This window comes from Lynx canadensis, chromosome E1, assembly GCF_007474595.2.
Source record: "Lynx canadensis isolate LIC74 chromosome E1, mLynCan4.pri.v2, whole genome shotgun sequence".
Taxonomy (NCBI): Eukaryota; Metazoa; Chordata; class Mammalia; order Carnivora; family Felidae; genus Lynx; species Lynx canadensis.
Genome location: NC_044316.2, coordinates 41,873,202 through 41,889,832, shown reverse-complemented (window position 1 = coordinate 41,889,832; position 16,631 = coordinate 41,873,202). Strand labels below are relative to the sequence as shown.

At 41.3% G+C, this 16,631-nt stretch overlaps 1 protein-coding gene across 1 annotated transcript in view; it reads left to right on the top strand.

Moving 5' to 3' along the window:
- The first annotated feature begins 7,967 nt into the window (after positions 1-7,967).
- GPATCH8 (G-patch domain containing 8) overlaps positions 7,968-16,631 on the top strand; it is a 102,071-nt gene continuing 93,407 nt past the window's right edge. The window contains exon 1 of the mRNA XM_030296923.2: positions 7,968-8,102. Coding sequence (XP_030152783.1) covers positions 8,058-8,102 — 45 coding nt within the window. The 5' untranslated portion in view covers positions 7,968-8,057. The remainder of the gene's footprint in view (positions 8,103-16,631) is intronic.

Genomic DNA, 16,631 nt, shown 5'->3' with positions numbered 1-16,631 from the left:
ATTTGTTTACTTGTATATTTTCTGTGTCTCCCTGCTTCCCTCCGCCCCCCCCCCCCCACCAAAAAAAAAGAAACTCAATGAAGGACTTTCCCGCCATGTCACTTCTGTATCTCCAACACCCAGAGCAGGGCTGCTTCAAGACTAGGCACATGATAAATGTTCGGTGAATAAAACAAATGACTATGCTGAAGAATGCACTCCAGGAAGCTGGTGAAGCATACTGGCCATCTACCACAGGGGCATCCTACAGCCAGCAGCGTTTTTGCTTTTGTTTTTTATTATTTTTTTAAAGATTAAAAAAAATGTTCATTAAGTAAACTTTACTCCCACCGTGGGGCTTGAACTCACAATCCCAAGACCAAGAGTCGCATGCTTCACTGACTGAGCCAGCCAAGTGCCCCTATTTTTTTTTTTTTTATTTGAGTCGCATTTGAATTCCTTCAGGCATCCTTCCCACTGTCTTTTTTTTTTTTTTAATGTTTATTTTTTGAGACAGAGAGAGAAAGAGCACAAGCGAGGGAGGGGCAGAGAGAGAGGGAGACACAGAATCTGAAGAGGCTCCAGGCTCTGAGCTGTCAGCATGGAGCCTGAAGCTGGGCTTGAATTCACGAACCATCAGTTCATGACCTGAGCTCAAGTGGGATGCTTAACCGACTGAGCCACCCAGGTGCCCCTTTCCACTGTCCTAAATTCTATCCCAATTTACACACTTCAGTTCCTGTCTTTTCTGTGGTTGAGCAGGGATGAACACATCACTTTCGAATCTTTTTAGTTATGTGACCAAGAACAAATTACTTGATGTCTCTGAACCTTTCCTCTTCATCTGCCCAATGAGGACAATTGTGCTGTCAGCTATTTGAATTGAGATTAAAGGAAATAACACCTATACATTGCATGTAAACACTAAAATGTGTATAAGTGCTGCTGTTACGAGTTTAAGAGAGGCAGTGGTGAAATGGGAAGGACACGGCATTCTGGTTCTAGCTCTTCACCTACTACGTGTATGACCTTGGCCATGTGACACTACCTGCCTTAGCCTCCGTGTCGTCTCCCACAAAATGGTTGTGTTAGCAGTGACAGCTATGTTACAGTATTGTTGGGATTATCAGAGAAGGTTCGAGAAGAAAGTAGGAGTTACTCTTACCTTTCCCTGAAAGAGCAGTGGGAAGGAGCCATTGGAAGAGCCCCGGGACAGTCCCTCGTGTAGCCAGCAGGGGTCTGCTCTCCCTCACATTGTACCCAGGACTCCTTGGGAGACACAGCTGGGTCCACAGGGCCCAAACAGAGGCAGCTCTTGGTTTCACCATCCCAAATGCCTGTCTCCATAATGAAAAAGGAACAGAAATCTGATTTCACAGATAAGCAAGGCACCTTCCCCAACCATGCAAAAACAAACAGATAAATAAATAAAATAGCCACCCTTTGTGCCTTCCAAAATGTGCGGGTTCCAGCTGATGGAGTTCAGGACATGCTACCCCCAAATATGGCACTGTGTGTGTGAATGTTTCAAGCTGAAGAAATTTAAGGAATCATAGATGCAGAAAGGGCTTTCTAACTCCCTGAAGCATGTCAGAAAACTGTCATGTGAGAAGTGCTCTCTCTATATCTGGAGAGAAGAAGCACCCTTATCTCTGAAGACTGAGGGATACAGGGAGGAATCTGAATGAACAGGCCTTGCTACATTTCTCCCAGTTTACTATATTGTTCTATCCTATCTTTCTACAGTTGGGTCCTCATTTCCTTATGAAGGCTCCCATGTCACTTAAAACTTATACTAAATAAATCTGTATGCTTTTCTCTTATTAGTCTGTCTTTGGTTACAGGAGTTCCAGTGGAGAACCTAAAAAGGTAGAGAAAAAGGTATTCTCCCTCTCCTACACAGCCTCTATCATTACTTACTGACCCTACACTCTTGCAGGCTGGGGCTTCATAGATCAGTCCCACTTTTGCTGCTTGGCTACCAGGAGTCTGACCTTGGGTGAGGGTGGGATTGGGGAGGTCTGGAGGAAAGGAGGGCCTTCTAAGACTGTCCCAGCTCCTTCCTCCTTTGCCTTCAGTGCCCCGCCCTTTTCCTGTTCCCATCAGCTTCAGCCTTCACAGTGCCAGCCTTTCCCTATGCTGGTTCCCACTGGACAAATGTCTAGTTTGGCATCTGGGAGTAGAGGTTTAGAGGTGGGGCTCTTGACCCAGGCAGACCCAATTTGAGTCCAGACTCCACCTCTTACTAGGAGTTTGACCTTGGGTAAATTCACAGAAGCCTCAGTTTCCTTACTTGGGAAATAGGAAAAAACCTAATCATAGTACCTACTTCATAGGGTGGCTGTGAGCACCAAATGAGATAATGCATGTGGAGTTATTAGCTTGCTGCAAGCACGGCACATAGTAAGCCCCACCCCAAAGGCTGCTAAATAGGGATAAACTTTCAAAATATCTAACAACTGTTCTCCTTGGCCAAGTATAGAAAAATCCGAGGGGCTCCTGGGTGGCTCAGTCGGTTAAGTGTCTGACTCTTGATTTCGGCTCAGGTCATGATCTCACAGTTCATGGGATTGAGCCCCGAGTAGCGCTCTGTGCTGACAGCATGGAGCCTGCTTGGGATTCTCTCTCTCCCTCTCTAACCCCTCCCCTGCCCACACACATCCTCTCTCTCTCTCAAAATAAATAAATAAACATTAAAAAAAATCTGAGTATGTGATACTCTTTTCTATGTTGTCTTATCCCTGCAAGAAGTGAAAGAATAGAGAATTGGCTGGTATGGACCTTTTTTTCAATCACTAAATTGAATTTTTGGTTTTAATTGAAGTAATAGTATTTCCATAGGCTAAAAAGTCAAACTATTCTGCATGACTTTTTATGAAAAAAGTCATCTCACCACTAATTATTATTTGGAGGCAGCTGCTTTCAACTCTTTTAGCTCTTTCTTCCTTATTTTTAATCATGCCTCTGTCCAATATTTCTTCATTCTAAATAATATGCTCATACTAATATTTCTTGATTTTTTTTCAAATGTAGACATTACCTATTGAGTTCCCATTATGGAAGAAGACTTATATCTCCCAAACTAGCCCCCTTTCCTATACCCTCACTATATACTTTTGTTAAACATTTTTATTAGATCAATATTCAGGGTTTTTTTGTTTTTTTGTTTTTTTTTTAGAGAAAGAGAGGGTGCAAGTGAGCAAGGGGCAGAAAGAGAGAGAAAAGTGGGGCTCAAGCTCACTTGAAGTGGGGCTCCTGCTCACCAGAAGCAGGGTGCAAGCTCACCCAAGCAGGGCTCGAGCTCATCAGATGTGGAACTTGAACTCATGAACTGGGAGATCATGACCTGAGCTGAAGTCAGATGCTTAACAACTGAGCCAGCAGGCGCCCAATATTCAGTTTTTATATTACTGTGATTGTAGGTATTTTTCACAGTTAAGCCATGTTACAGAGTAGAATTACTATCTTTAAATTTTTTCCTTATAGGGGGTGCCTGACTGGCTCAGTCGGTGGAGTGTGTGAGTCTTGATCTTGGGGTTGTGAGTTCAAGCCTCATGTTGGTGTGAAGATTGCTTAAAAAAATAAAACCTTAAAAAATTCTTTTTCCTTATAATATTTTCCCTTAAAGTTTTTTTGTTTCTTCCTTTTTCTTTCTTTCTTTCTCTTTCTTTCTTTCTTTCTTTTCTTTCTTTTCTTTTCTTTTTTTTTCCATGGTTTTCTATATTCTTGTCACTGACTTCCCCTGTATACACTTTGGAGAAATGAAAATGTCCCTTTCAGATCCACTAGTATCCCAGCAATATTCTTTCTGGCTTGCCCCTTCTTGGGGCCTCTGTCCTCCTGTGTCCTCTTATTTTCATCTGGATTGTGTGTTTTTAGGCCTGCTGCACACTAGTCATCCTGGAGTGTCTCCACACGGTTACCCTGGGAATCCTTTCGCTTCTTCCTCAGGCTGGATTTGATTTCTGGACCTCAAGTCTCCCTCTTTATTGTTTTACTCCTTTGTTTTGCTGTAGAACTTCCCTTAGTGTCTTCCAGAGAAAGAGTCCGTGGAAAATAGATTTTTTTTTTTTTGAGAGCTTGCAGGTTGAAAAATGTCATTTTCCCCTTTTACAGTTGAGTAATGATTTGGGTGGATAAAGATTTTTTTCTTTCCTTCTTTTTTGGGGGTAGGTGGGTGGGTGGATATAGATCTCTAGGTTCAAACTCTCCTCTCAGAATTTCTAGGGAATTACTCCTTAGTCTGGTGTTTTGGAGAGATCCAAGATCATTCCAATTCCCAATCCTTCATTTGTGACCTATTTTTCTTCTTTGGAAAGCTGTAAGACCTTCTCTTTATCCCATGTGTCCTGAAATTTCACAACGCTGTACCAGGCAGCAAGCTATTTTTCCATCCATTGTGCTGGCCCTCTCAACTTGGACATTCAGGCTCTTAGAACCAGAAAATGTTATTTCTTCAATATGTTCTTCCTTCCTTTTTTCCCCCATTCTTTCTGGAAATTCTGCTATTCAGATGCTGGACTGACACTTACATTTTCTTCCCTGTTCTTTCCTATTTTTCTTCTCACCTATTCAAAAAATCTTTCTTTAGTGCCTATTATGTGTCATTCATTATTCTAGGTGCTAGGGATATAGAAGGGAATAGAAGTGGAAAAAAAAACACCTCTGCTCTAATGGAGTTTACATTAAATATTAGAAAGTGTAACTACTATGGAGAAAAATAAAATTAGGGAAAGAGACCAGGATGTTCAGAATACTAAGCTCTGTGATTTTTTTTTTTAATTTTTTTTTTCAACATTTATTTATTTTTGGGACAGAGAGAGACAGAGCGTGAACGGGGAAGGGGCAGAGAGAGAGGGAGACACAGAATCGGAAACAGGCTCCAGGCTCTGAGCCATCAGCCCAGAGCCTGACGCGGGGCTCGAACTCACGGACTGCGAGATCATGACCTGGCTGAAGTCGGACGCTTAACCGACTGCGCCACCCAGGCGACCCCTAAGCTCCGTGATTTTAAATAGGGTTATCAGGGAAGATCTTACTGAGAAACTAACATTTGAATAAAGCCCAGAGGATGAGGAGACAAACCACATGGATAAGTTATCTTGGGAAGAATGAGGCAAAAGGAACAACATATACATTAGCCCCTAAGTAGGGCAGACTGAGGCAGGAACAGGTCTGGAGGATCAAGGTATAGCCAAGAAGCCAGTGTGCCCAGAGAGGAGGGGCAGAGTGGAATGACGTCTGAGAGGTGAGGTGATAGTGGTCAATGACAGGGAAAGCCACTGAATGGTTTCAGCAGAGGACTAATGTGCTCCAATTGACCTCGTAACCTTATCACCATGCTCCTTGGAAGACGGTAGGGGGTCAGGGTGGAGGCAGACACTTAGTTGCTATTGCAATGATGAGGGAGAAAGTAAAGATGGCTTGGACCAGGGTGTCTTTTTATTGTTTTCTGGGAGATTTCTGCAATTATTTCCTAACTCTTCTATTGAATCTTTCATTTCTGCTTAAAACATTTTAACTTTCAAAAGTTATTTCTTAATCTCTGAATATTCTTTTTTTCTCTTTTTGGCATCTGATGCTTCCTGATGTGGTCCCTTATTTCCTGGGGTAATATTATATTTCTGTGGCTATTGATTGGCATTCTTTTGATGGTTTCTTTTATTATTTCCATTATCTCTGGTCCCTCTGAATTCCCCTTCCTGTTTTTTGTTTTGCTTTGGGGTGGGGGTGTCTCTGTCTTACAGGTTCCCTTCAATGTCTGGTTATCTTTGGCTATCCATTCATACATAAGAGCTAAGTGGAAGCTCTGTGTGGATGGGGCTTCTGGAATGATGGACTTCTCTGCAGGATATCTGGGCTGGAACATGACCTTTGTATGTTGGGGAGACCCCACCCCTACTCCCATTTTTTCCACCAAGTCTGACCACAATGTTAGCTTCTACCAACTCTTCTCACTTTCGGCATGGTACTTCTTTCCTTATCTGTGCCAGATATGTTAAAGTCTCTTTGTTCAGTCTTTCCGGAGGACAAAGGAATTTATAGAGTCCATTTCCTAAACTGCCTTGTAACCAGTCCTGTTTTCAACTCTCTCATCTTGGTACCTGGTGATTCCAATTCCTGAACCTTTCTGGTACACCCTAGTGTTAGTCAACTAGTTTCCTTGGCTTCTCCACTTCAGTAATTTGTTTCTTCTATTCTACTAAAGCCATTTCCATTTAAATTTGTTTCTTCTATTCTACTAAAGCTATTTCCATTTAGCTATGCTTTCCGGCTTCCAAAATCTTTTCTTTTTTTTAAATCTTTTCTTTTTTAAAAGATTTTATTTTTAAGTAACCTCTACACCCAATGGGGGCTCAAACTTACAACCCCGTGATCAAGAGTTGCATACTCTACATACTGAGCCTGTCAGGAACCCCTCCAGCTTCCAAACTGTTGTTTACATCTCTTGCCTGCTGTTGTTCCTTCTTCAGGTCTCCTTGTCCATGTGAGTTTACTGCCCTTCTCATCCTCTTATTGTCATTTTAGTGGGGTTGGGAGAGAGAGAAGGGGTGTATCTGATTCAACCTGCAACATTTTAACCCTCTAGTCTCTCTACAATATTTACATTCTGTGTTCTGCCTCTCCTTAGATAGAGAGTTCTTTTCACAGCTTAAGATTGTAATTTGCTCGAACTGGGGTTGGGTGAGGCACAGGGTAACAAAGGAATGGAAGATACACATCCTTCTTCCAAAAACTTATATTCCACTTGACTCTCTCAGGGTCGGGAAGGGCTATTTTCCATTTTATGATTTCTGTCAACTACTCTTTTCAAAAGCAGGGAAGTTTTCATGTCTCTCCTACATTTTGTGTATTTTGGCTAAGGGAGCTGGAGGCTGGGTGGGGTCCTCAGGAAAGCCATAGGATGGAAAAACCTGATTCATATAACCCACACAAAGTCATTGCCGGTCATGGGCAGTAGAGATTACCAAATTTAATTTCCTTATTTTATAAAAAGGAAACTGAAACCCAGAGAGCTTTACTTGATTTTGATCAACTTTGGTCTCCTTAAAAAATATTTAATCTCTTAAAAATGCCAACTCTTGGGGCACCTGGGTGGCTCACTTGGTTGAGAATCCAACTCTTGGTTTCAGCTCAGGTCATGATCTCACAGTGTCATGATCTCACAGTTCATGGGATTGAGCCTCAAATCTGGCTCCAAGATAACCGCACAGAGCCTGCTTGGGGTTCTCTCTCTGTCCCTCCCCTGCTAGCCTGCACTTTCTTTCTCTCGTTCTCTCAATATAAACAAATAAACATTAAGAAAAACAAGTAAACTCTTAACAGTTAACGGGCCTTTAGGTCTAACTTTCCCTTCCCTTTGCTCCAAACCTGCGGTCGCCTTGCTGTTCCTAAAGGTCAAAGGTCATTTTCGAGGTCTCTGAAATGCACTGTACCTTGTTTTATTTTTTGTAGCACTCGTTAATATTTAAAATTATGTAAATATTTTACTATTTATCTGATTTTCTCCACTGGAACTTAAGTCCTATGAGAGAAGGGCTCATTCCTGTCTCGTTAGCCGCTTAATCCTCAGAGCAAACCAGGATTTGAAAGGAGCTAGTCTGGTTCCAGATCTGCGCTTTCAACCACGATATTACGTTGCTATTCAGTGAATAAAGCTGAGGATGAGCTTCTACACACACATGGAAACAAGAGGGTAAGAAAATATATCTCACTCGTAGAAGCGAGCAGGTGGAAAATATCCGGACCCAAGCGCATTGTGCCCCCGTGACCTTTCTCTCCGGAAGCGCTTGCTGCTCTCGGGCGCGAACGCGCACGCGCGGCCGCCGGGGTCGCTCTGGGCCGCGAGAGTGGAGGGGACTTAAGGGAAGGTTCCGCCTCCAGGGCCGAAAGGCGCCTGCGCTGGAGGGGCTCCCTTCTGGACGCGACTTCTCGTTTCCTCCCTCCCTCCCTGCCTGCGCGCGCCGGGTGGGCGTGGGAGGAGGCGGGGAACTGGGGAGGCGAGCGAGGGGGCGGGTGTCGCGGGAGGGAAGGAGCGAACCCGAGAGCTTCGTCCTGAGAGGAGCGAAGGCGGCAAAATGGCGGACCGCTTCTCCCGCTTCAACGAGGACCGAGACTTTCAGGTAAACACGGGCGTCGCCGAGCATCCGGGAAGGCGCTGGCCGAGCCGGGACCTCCTCACCCCCCGTTCCCAGCTCTTTTCCTTCAGGCTCCGCTCCGGATTACGAACCGGTTCGCTCTGCTCCCGCCTCCCAATTCTTCAGGGGGCCTCCCAAGCTTGAGGCGAGGCCGCGTCTGCTCTCACTTCTTATTCTCTTACCTGTTAAACTTAGGCCGCGGGTTTGCGGCTTCGGCCTGCTTGGGCGGGTTTCGGAAGCCCGACCGCACACTGGGGTCTGTGCTCCCCTCGGGTCCGCCCGGCCTGCGGAGGCGACGGGCGGGCTCCCGGGGGGAAAAGAGGGGTGGGTTGGGAGGGCTTCGGGCGGGTGTTGCTGAGACTACCGCTTCCGAACCCCTGGGTTTTGCTCGCTCGGCTCTTCTTGGGGTCGTCCTTCGTCCATCCTCACTAGGGTGAATCCCTTTCATTGTCTGTCTTTTCATTTCTTCCCATGGAAAAGGGTACTTTAGTTACCAGACGCCTTCTTGGTTGGTCAAACATTGAGATTTCTCCGGGCGTGAACGTTGTTGTTGTTGTTATTAGGCCGTTAGTTTTGCTTGGCAAACCGTAAGTTGTAGGACTGTGGTCGACGTAAGGTTGGCCCCCACCTACCTCGAAAGATTTTTAAGAAGCGTAATGATCATGGACTTCCTAAGCGTTTGATAACTAGCGCCACAAGCTGCCTTTTTCTTTCTTTAGTTGCAAGTGTTGTAAGGAAAAATGTCCTCGTGATAGCAGGCATTATTGAGCAAAAAATAAAGGCCAAATTGGAAGAACTCGTCTTTCGGGTGTTTAAAATACCTTCCAGTTGAGCATTGTTACCGCAGAAATCTCGGCCACTAAAAGGGATTTACTAGAGATTGCCTATTTCTAGGGTAAAGTACATCCTTGGAGTCTCAAAGAAACCACTGCATTACTACCGCATATCCTGGCAACAGCAATTTGGGTCAGGGGATGAACATCAGAACTCAAGTTTTTATCCCGCTGCAGATCTTTCTCTGAATATCAACATGGGATACTCTAGATACGTTTCAGAAGGCGATTTGAAGGGTTTGAATTCCCCGAAATGATTGGGTTGGTTAATAAACAGGTAAAGCAGTTAAACCAACACTGTTAACAGACTAGTGCATAGAACGCTTGTGAGAAGTTTTGCAGCAGTAAGGGATCTGGGGGCTGTTAAAAAGCCTTGTAATCATGCGCCTGCTGTGTAGCTGCAGCACAGGACTGGATCTCAAGGTGTTTAAGAATATAATGCAGGGCCAGGGAAGTTGAAGCAGTTCCTGTATAACCATTTGATTCCTGAGAAAGATTGTTTTTTAGTGAGAACTATAAAACGCGTGTAGGCTGAAAGATGCGTGGGCTTTATTGGTAATTTTTAAAGAGACATGTCGTTAAACTAAAATCCTCAAGTGCTTTTTCAGAGGAGAGAATTTCAAGGTGACCTAATAAAATTGAAAATAGATAATATGGACAATTAAGTTTTGAGGGAAAATGGCTGTCAACCCCAGAAGTTCAGCAGGCTTAAACAAACAGCATTTGCAGAGCCCTGAAAGAAGAATTTGAAAACTGGATAGCAGATTATGAGTGCTGTCACTTGAAAAAAATGAGAAAGCCTCTACCTTTCAAGTAAGAGTTCTTTCTCTTAGGCTTTGGTTGGGTTTATGTAAAACCTGGTTGCTAGTCCTTGGAGGATAGTACGTTTATTTGAAGTTTGTTTCCTGCTTGTATGTTGGAATAACCAACTCCTGCAGTATTGGGTCAGCCAGGAAAATGTTGGTTTTTAAAAATTCAGATGTCCTAATATTAAGGGTAAAATAGGGTATTGGGAATGAAAACCTTTTAGACAATTATAAGATGTTACAACTTCTGTAAATTATTGTACTACATTTCTAAAAAGCATCCATTTAAAAATACTTAAATGTGGCACCTGGGTGGCTCAGTCTGTTGTGTCTGACTGCTGATTTCTACTCAGGTCATGGTCCCAAAGTAATGGGTTCAAGCCCAGCGTCAGGCTCCATGCTGAGCGTGGAGTCTGCTTAAGGTTCTTTCTCTCCCTCTGCGCCTCTTTGCTGCTCTCTTCTTTCTCTAAAATAGAAAAAAATACATAATAAAAATACTTAAAGTAGTAATTTTCTGGATATTATGGTAAAAGGAAAAATAAAAATTGATTTTCATTAATATGGTCTTTCAATTAAAGTTACTGAGAGGAGGTGTAATAGCATGCTTCTGAATATAGTATATCTGAAACAAATTTCAGGGTTGGGTTATTCAAAATTAAATGTGGCCTCCTTTTAAGGTTTTAAGTGATAAATGAGGTGAAGGCATGGAATACAGTTGAAAACAAATCCCAAGTAGGTTTCCAAACAAAGTGCATAGATCCTGTTGCTTTAAACAGATCTTCTTACAGCACGAGAAAATTTTCTGTGCTGTCTTCTCTGGTAAGTTCTAGATGAGTATCATTTTCTTTGCCTTTAATTTGGCAAGATAATTTAGAAGTATAAAATTACACTCTTTGCCAATTTATCATCAAGTGCAAATTTTGAAGAGTTTGTGGTATCTTGAACTTAGTATTGAGTCAGAAGTGGGTTCACTTATTTGTAAACACCTGAAGTTTAAAGGTGTTTTGTATAATACGGTGAGGAGCTTAATTAACTGTGGTATGCCACCTGGAGCACTTATGACTAGAAGGGGTAATCATTATCAGGGACATTTAAACATTTTCAGTAAGTTCATTTTATTTATTTATTTTTGTTTTTTTAAAAGCTTATTTATTTTGAGAGAGTCAGAGAGAGTGTGCACGAGTAAGCAGGTGAGGGGCAGAGAGAGAGAATCCCAGGCAGGCTCTACGCTGATGGGGGCAGGGGGAGGCTTGAACCCACAAAATGTGAGATCATGACCTGAGCTAAAATCCAGAGTCTGGTGCTTAACTGACTGAGCCACCCAGGTGCCCCTCGATAACTTCATTTTAATAATAAACAGGTATTACTTTATAGGCTTTATGTGTATTATTAGCTAATAATCTTCACAATAACCCTATGAGGTAGGTACTATTAACGCCCATTTTCAAATGAAGCAGTTAAGGCACAGAGAATTAAATAGCTGGCCAACCACATACAGTAGATAAATGGCAGAGCCTAGATTCACACTCTGGCTCTTAGACTCTTGAACCTGTGCTCATAATCATTGTGTCTACTGGTAATTACATATTTTCTGTATCTGTAATTGAGTCATCAAATATGGAGGATAAACTTCTAGGTCACAAAGAGTAAGTGAGCTTTTAGAGAGATTACACAAGTACTTTACTGTGTTCTCTTTTGTCCAGATCTGTTTCTTGGTCTCTCAAGGACTTCTAAGGAGACTTCTGACAGTGATGAGTTATACTCTCATAGAGGATATATTAACTTAGTTTAGGCATTCTTTTGTGTAGTCTTTTTAAGTGATATTTTTTAATCTTTGGAAATCTTTGTGATTTAGGCTGATGTATTTATTTTTTTTAATGTTAAGTTTTGACTACGGCTTTAAGAATCTGACCTCAATTTCTGAATGAGACATGACTTCTGCCTACACTTACCAGGTTAAGGCATATTTGTTCACAGTTTGAAATGTTAACACAAACTAATGGAAAATATATAGTATAATTTAAGATATAGATGTATTCAGTACTTTGGATTACAGGTTCTCTAAAGAAAGTTTTGTTTGTACAGTGATGTGCAACCATAAGGTGTTAAGATCTGCTCAACATTTAGTGGTTGTGCAGCTATTAATGGTGACACTGCTGAATGCTATGAGGAAATACGTTCTTTAGTTTGTGTTCTTGCAGAGGACTGGTGATTTAAAGTAGCCTCTCGTTACTTTTTGTTCTAAATATATTCTGCATTAGATTTCTTTTTTTAAAAAAAATTCATTTAATGTTTATTATTGAGAGACAGAGACAGAGCGTGAGCAAGGGAGGGGCAGAGAGAGAGAGAGACAGACAGACAGAAAGAATCTGAAGCAGGCTCCAGGCTCTGAGCTGTCAGCACAGAGCCCGACACGGGGCTCGAACTCACAAACTGCGAGATCATGACCTGAGCCGAAGTTGGACACTTAACCGACTGCGCCACCCAGGTGTCCCTCTGTATTAGCTTTCTAGTGAAAAGGAGCTATGATAATAGATAGTTGAGTAATAAAAGAATGAGAGAAGTATCTTAAAGTTCATAATAGAAATAAAATTACCCAAAGATTTTCTATAATCTATGTAAGTAATCATAGTGGTAAATAGCAATAAATCATGTATTACTTTTATGTAGCATGTTTGTAGGATTCTTCTAGGTGTTTCACATGATACCAGGATGTGGCCTTCACTTAATTCTGAAGTTGACCATTAAGTGAGGAGGTTAAAGTTTTAAAGTACTTAGGGCACAGAAGCATGTAAGTATATTTTCTGTGGTGGTGTCTTGTAAAAAAGTTTGCATTCTAATGCAGATATGGCAGAGACATGGGCAAGTGTTCTAATCTCTGTTTTCTAGGTCTCCCATCATCTGGAAGAGATGCCACTAGCTATGAGAATGAATGTCTGCTTTGCTTGGGATACTGAAACTTACGCAAAATTATTACTGTTCCCTTTCTCAACATATTATGTGATAGGTGGAAAGGATTGGAACCAAGGCTGTACCAGTTTCAAAATACTGATGATAAATTGGCATGGTTATTAGCAAATGCAAAATTATTGGTTAGTATATTCTCAGGGGATCAAGAATTACCATGTCAGGTCAGCTTAAGGGAAAGCTCTCTGGTGGTGATTTGAAGGATACAGGGTCTATATTCAAGATAAAAGGTATTTGAAAAGGGATATTTTAAGGAAAAAAAATCACAGAGAAAGACATTTATGAGTTTCATTGAAGGGAGAGTGGGTTTGACAAGAATTGTGATCACAGGGTTTTGTGTGATGGTATGCTTATTTGTTTTAAAAGTAGGCATGGGAGACGAAGAAGAAACAGATCTAGAGGAATATAGTATCAGGCTGATGATTTACAGGGCTGTTCTAGTACCATGAACATAGAAAAACAGGTGTGTTGTGTTCTTTTATCCTATACGTATCACACAGTTCTCATTAGTGTACTACAGAGGGATTCTTTTATCATGTTTTATCAAGTCTTTATGATAAATTATATAACCAGGGTGCTTGGTGGCTCAGTCAGTTAAGCATCTGACTCTTGATTTCAGCTCAGGTCATGATCTCAAGGTTCCTAGGTTCCAGCCCACTGACGGTGCAGAGCCTGTTTGGAATTCTCTCTCTGCTCCTCTGCTCTCTGCTCTCTCTGCTCCTCTCTCTCTGCTTGTGTGTGCATGCTCACTCTCTCCCAAAATAAATAAACTTAAAAAAATACTATAAATTACATAACCAGAACTAAAAACTGTGACTTAAAAATTTTTAAAGATCTATATCATTAATTATCCTTATTCTGCTGCTTTGTAGCTGAGACACATTTCCATGTCCTTTCCATCTGTTTGGGTACATGATAAAATGAAAAAAAGGACAGTGTTTTCTTGGCAAGATTTCCATTTTCTGGGGCACCTGGCTGACTCATTTGGTGGAGCGTGCAATTCTTGATCTCAGTGGTGACTTCAAGCCCCACGTTGAGCGTGGAGTCTGGTTAAAAAAAGAAAAGGAATAGAAGTTCATGAGATCTTGAATTATGTATTTGAAACCCATGTAGAGATTTCATCTTTTTTCTTATGACTTGATAAATTTCTAATATTTTATTAGTGAAAATGGGTTCCAACTTGAGGTTAACATCCTGTTCTTGAATTCTATTAAAATTCCTTCCCTGAAAACTGCTTGGTACTTTTGCTTGTGTGTCTGGCATTATATCTCTTTTTCATATTAGCATTGCCATTTAGCATTAAGTGAAAGCTGACTCATGTTTAATTACCAGAGGAATTACAAATGAGCACCACAAATACTGAAAGAAGTCATTGATTTGATATTGCAGCAAATACCAGAAGATGTTGTAATGATTTTCCAGTTATAAAAAGTGAATTGTCTGTTTAACTGTAGAAGTCTAACCGAATGTGCTTAATGCATTGTATTAGTCAATGCAAAAGTTTAAATATATCCAGCTGAAAGAACGTATTGTATTGTCATGCTTATACTAAATGATTTCTTTGGGATTTAACAAATGCATTTGGTATCTTATACTTAATATAGGAATTTATGGAAGGAAAAGCAGCTAAAGTTGCTTTGGCATTGTACATAGGTTATAGCATGTATTATTTTATTTATTTTTTTATTAAAAAATTTTTTTCAGTTATGTATTTTGAGAGAGCACAAGAGCTTGATCCGGGGAGAGGCAGGGAGAGGGGGAGAAGAACCCCAAGCAGTCACCACAGAGCCTCATGCGGGGCTTGAACTCATGAACTGTGAGATTATGACTTGAGCCAGTCAAGAGTCTTGACGCTTAATTGAGTGAGCCACCCAGGTGCCCCTAGCACCTAATATTTTAGTAAGTGCCATAGCTAGTAAGAATTTAAAACTAGGGCCAAAATAGTAGTTTTCTGTTACTTGCCTTAATTTTTTTAAATATTTATTTATTTTGAGAGAGAGAGAGGTAGAGAGAGGAAGAGAATCTCAAGCAGGCGCGACAGTCAGTGCAGGGCTGATGCAGGGCTGGATCTCATGAGCCAGGAGATCATGACTTTAGCCGAAATTAAGCAGCCATCCAGGCATCCCTGCTTAATTTTTATTTTTACCAACAGTGTTAAGGTAAGACATAGGAGGTAAGACATATCTTGAGTTGTGTGTCTTCGTAATATTAATTTGGTCTCATCTCAGGGTGCCTGGGTGGCTCAGTTGGTTGAGAGTCCCACTTTGGCTCATGTCATGATCTCGCGGTCTGTGAGTTCGAGCCCCGCGTCGGGCTCTGTGCTGACAGCTCAGGGCCTGGAACCTGCTTCGGATTCTGTGTCTCCCTCTCTCTCTGCCCCTCCCCCACTCATGCTCTGTCTCTCTCTGTCTCAAAAATAAACGTTAAAAAAATTAAAAAAAATAATTTGGTCTCATCTCACGAAATTCCAATTATTTATCATCCTTCTCTGACAATTACATTGATTTCAAAGAGGAATTTGAATTTTCTGTCTGTTTTATGGAATTGAAATACAAAATAGCTCTTCAGATTTAAAGTTGTAATAGAAAACATCATTGATCATGTTTTGTGACTTTTATTTTTTTTAATGTTTATGTACTCTTGAGAGAGAGAGACAGCATGAGGGGTGGGCAGAGGCGCGCGCGCGCGCACACACACACACACACACACACACACACACACACAGAATCTGAAGCAGGTTCTAGACTCTGAACTGTCAGCACAGAGCCTGAAGGCACTTCAACTCTGGAACAGCAAGATCATGACCTGGGCAGAAGTCGGACGATTAACTGACTGAGCCACCCAGGCGCCCCTTGTGACTGCTGTTTTAAATAATGATCATTGGAGAAATCAGTACTCCTGTGTTTTGTTTTGGGTAACCTTTTTCCAGTGTTGATTAGGGAGGAGAGGCTTACTTTTTCACCCATTTTGTAGGTAGTACTGATCAAAAATCAAGAAATTAATTTGATGTTTTAGATCTGGACTATACAAGAAGCTAAAGTTGATGCTTACGGGGGCAACTGGATGGTTCAGTTGGTTAAGTGACTGACTTCGGTTCAGGTCATGATCTCACGGTTCGTGGGTTCGAGCCCCATATCAGTCTCTGTGCTGACAGCTCAGAGCCTGGAGCCTGCTTCGGATTCTGTGTTTCCCTCTCTCTCTCAAAAATAAACATTAAAAAAATTTAAAGCTGATGCTTGTGGATTATATGCTGTAGTGTCCGTAATTTCCCTTGTTATGAGTAAACCTAGAAGTAAAATTATATCTTAAAAGGAGCAAGAGTGGTTGAAAATTTAATTGGTTTAATAACTACTTTAGGGTATCATCTACACAAGAGATACCGAGGGGTATTTTACCTTCAGAATATTTTCTAGTATATACTTATTTTTAAGAAGGTTGTTAATAAAATATTTGAATAGTGGCTGTGCTAAAGAGTATGTGTATATTTGTGGAAGAAGCTTTGTTAATAAGTGGTGGTTTTCAAGGAACTTTTGTTCCAGATTGAGAGATAATGAAGAAAATAATATTTATTACTCATAAGACCAGCATGATTATCAGATGAATAGTATACTAAATAAATACAAAACTCAAAGTAAATGACAGAACCCTTAAAGTGGGATAGTTGGGCATGCCTTTATGAAGAAATTAGCATTTAAGCTATATCTTGAAAGATAGGATTGCATCTTTGCAACGAAAAGAATGGGAGGGATTCAGTTGGAGAAAACAGCCAGGGCAAAAGTTTGGAAGTGGAATAAGCAGAATTCTTGGGGTGTGTGTGTGTGTTTGTGTGTGTGTGTGTGTGTGTGTGTGTGTGTGTGTGTGTGGTTTTTTGTTTTTGTTTTTGTTTTCACAATGATTAAACTATTGAG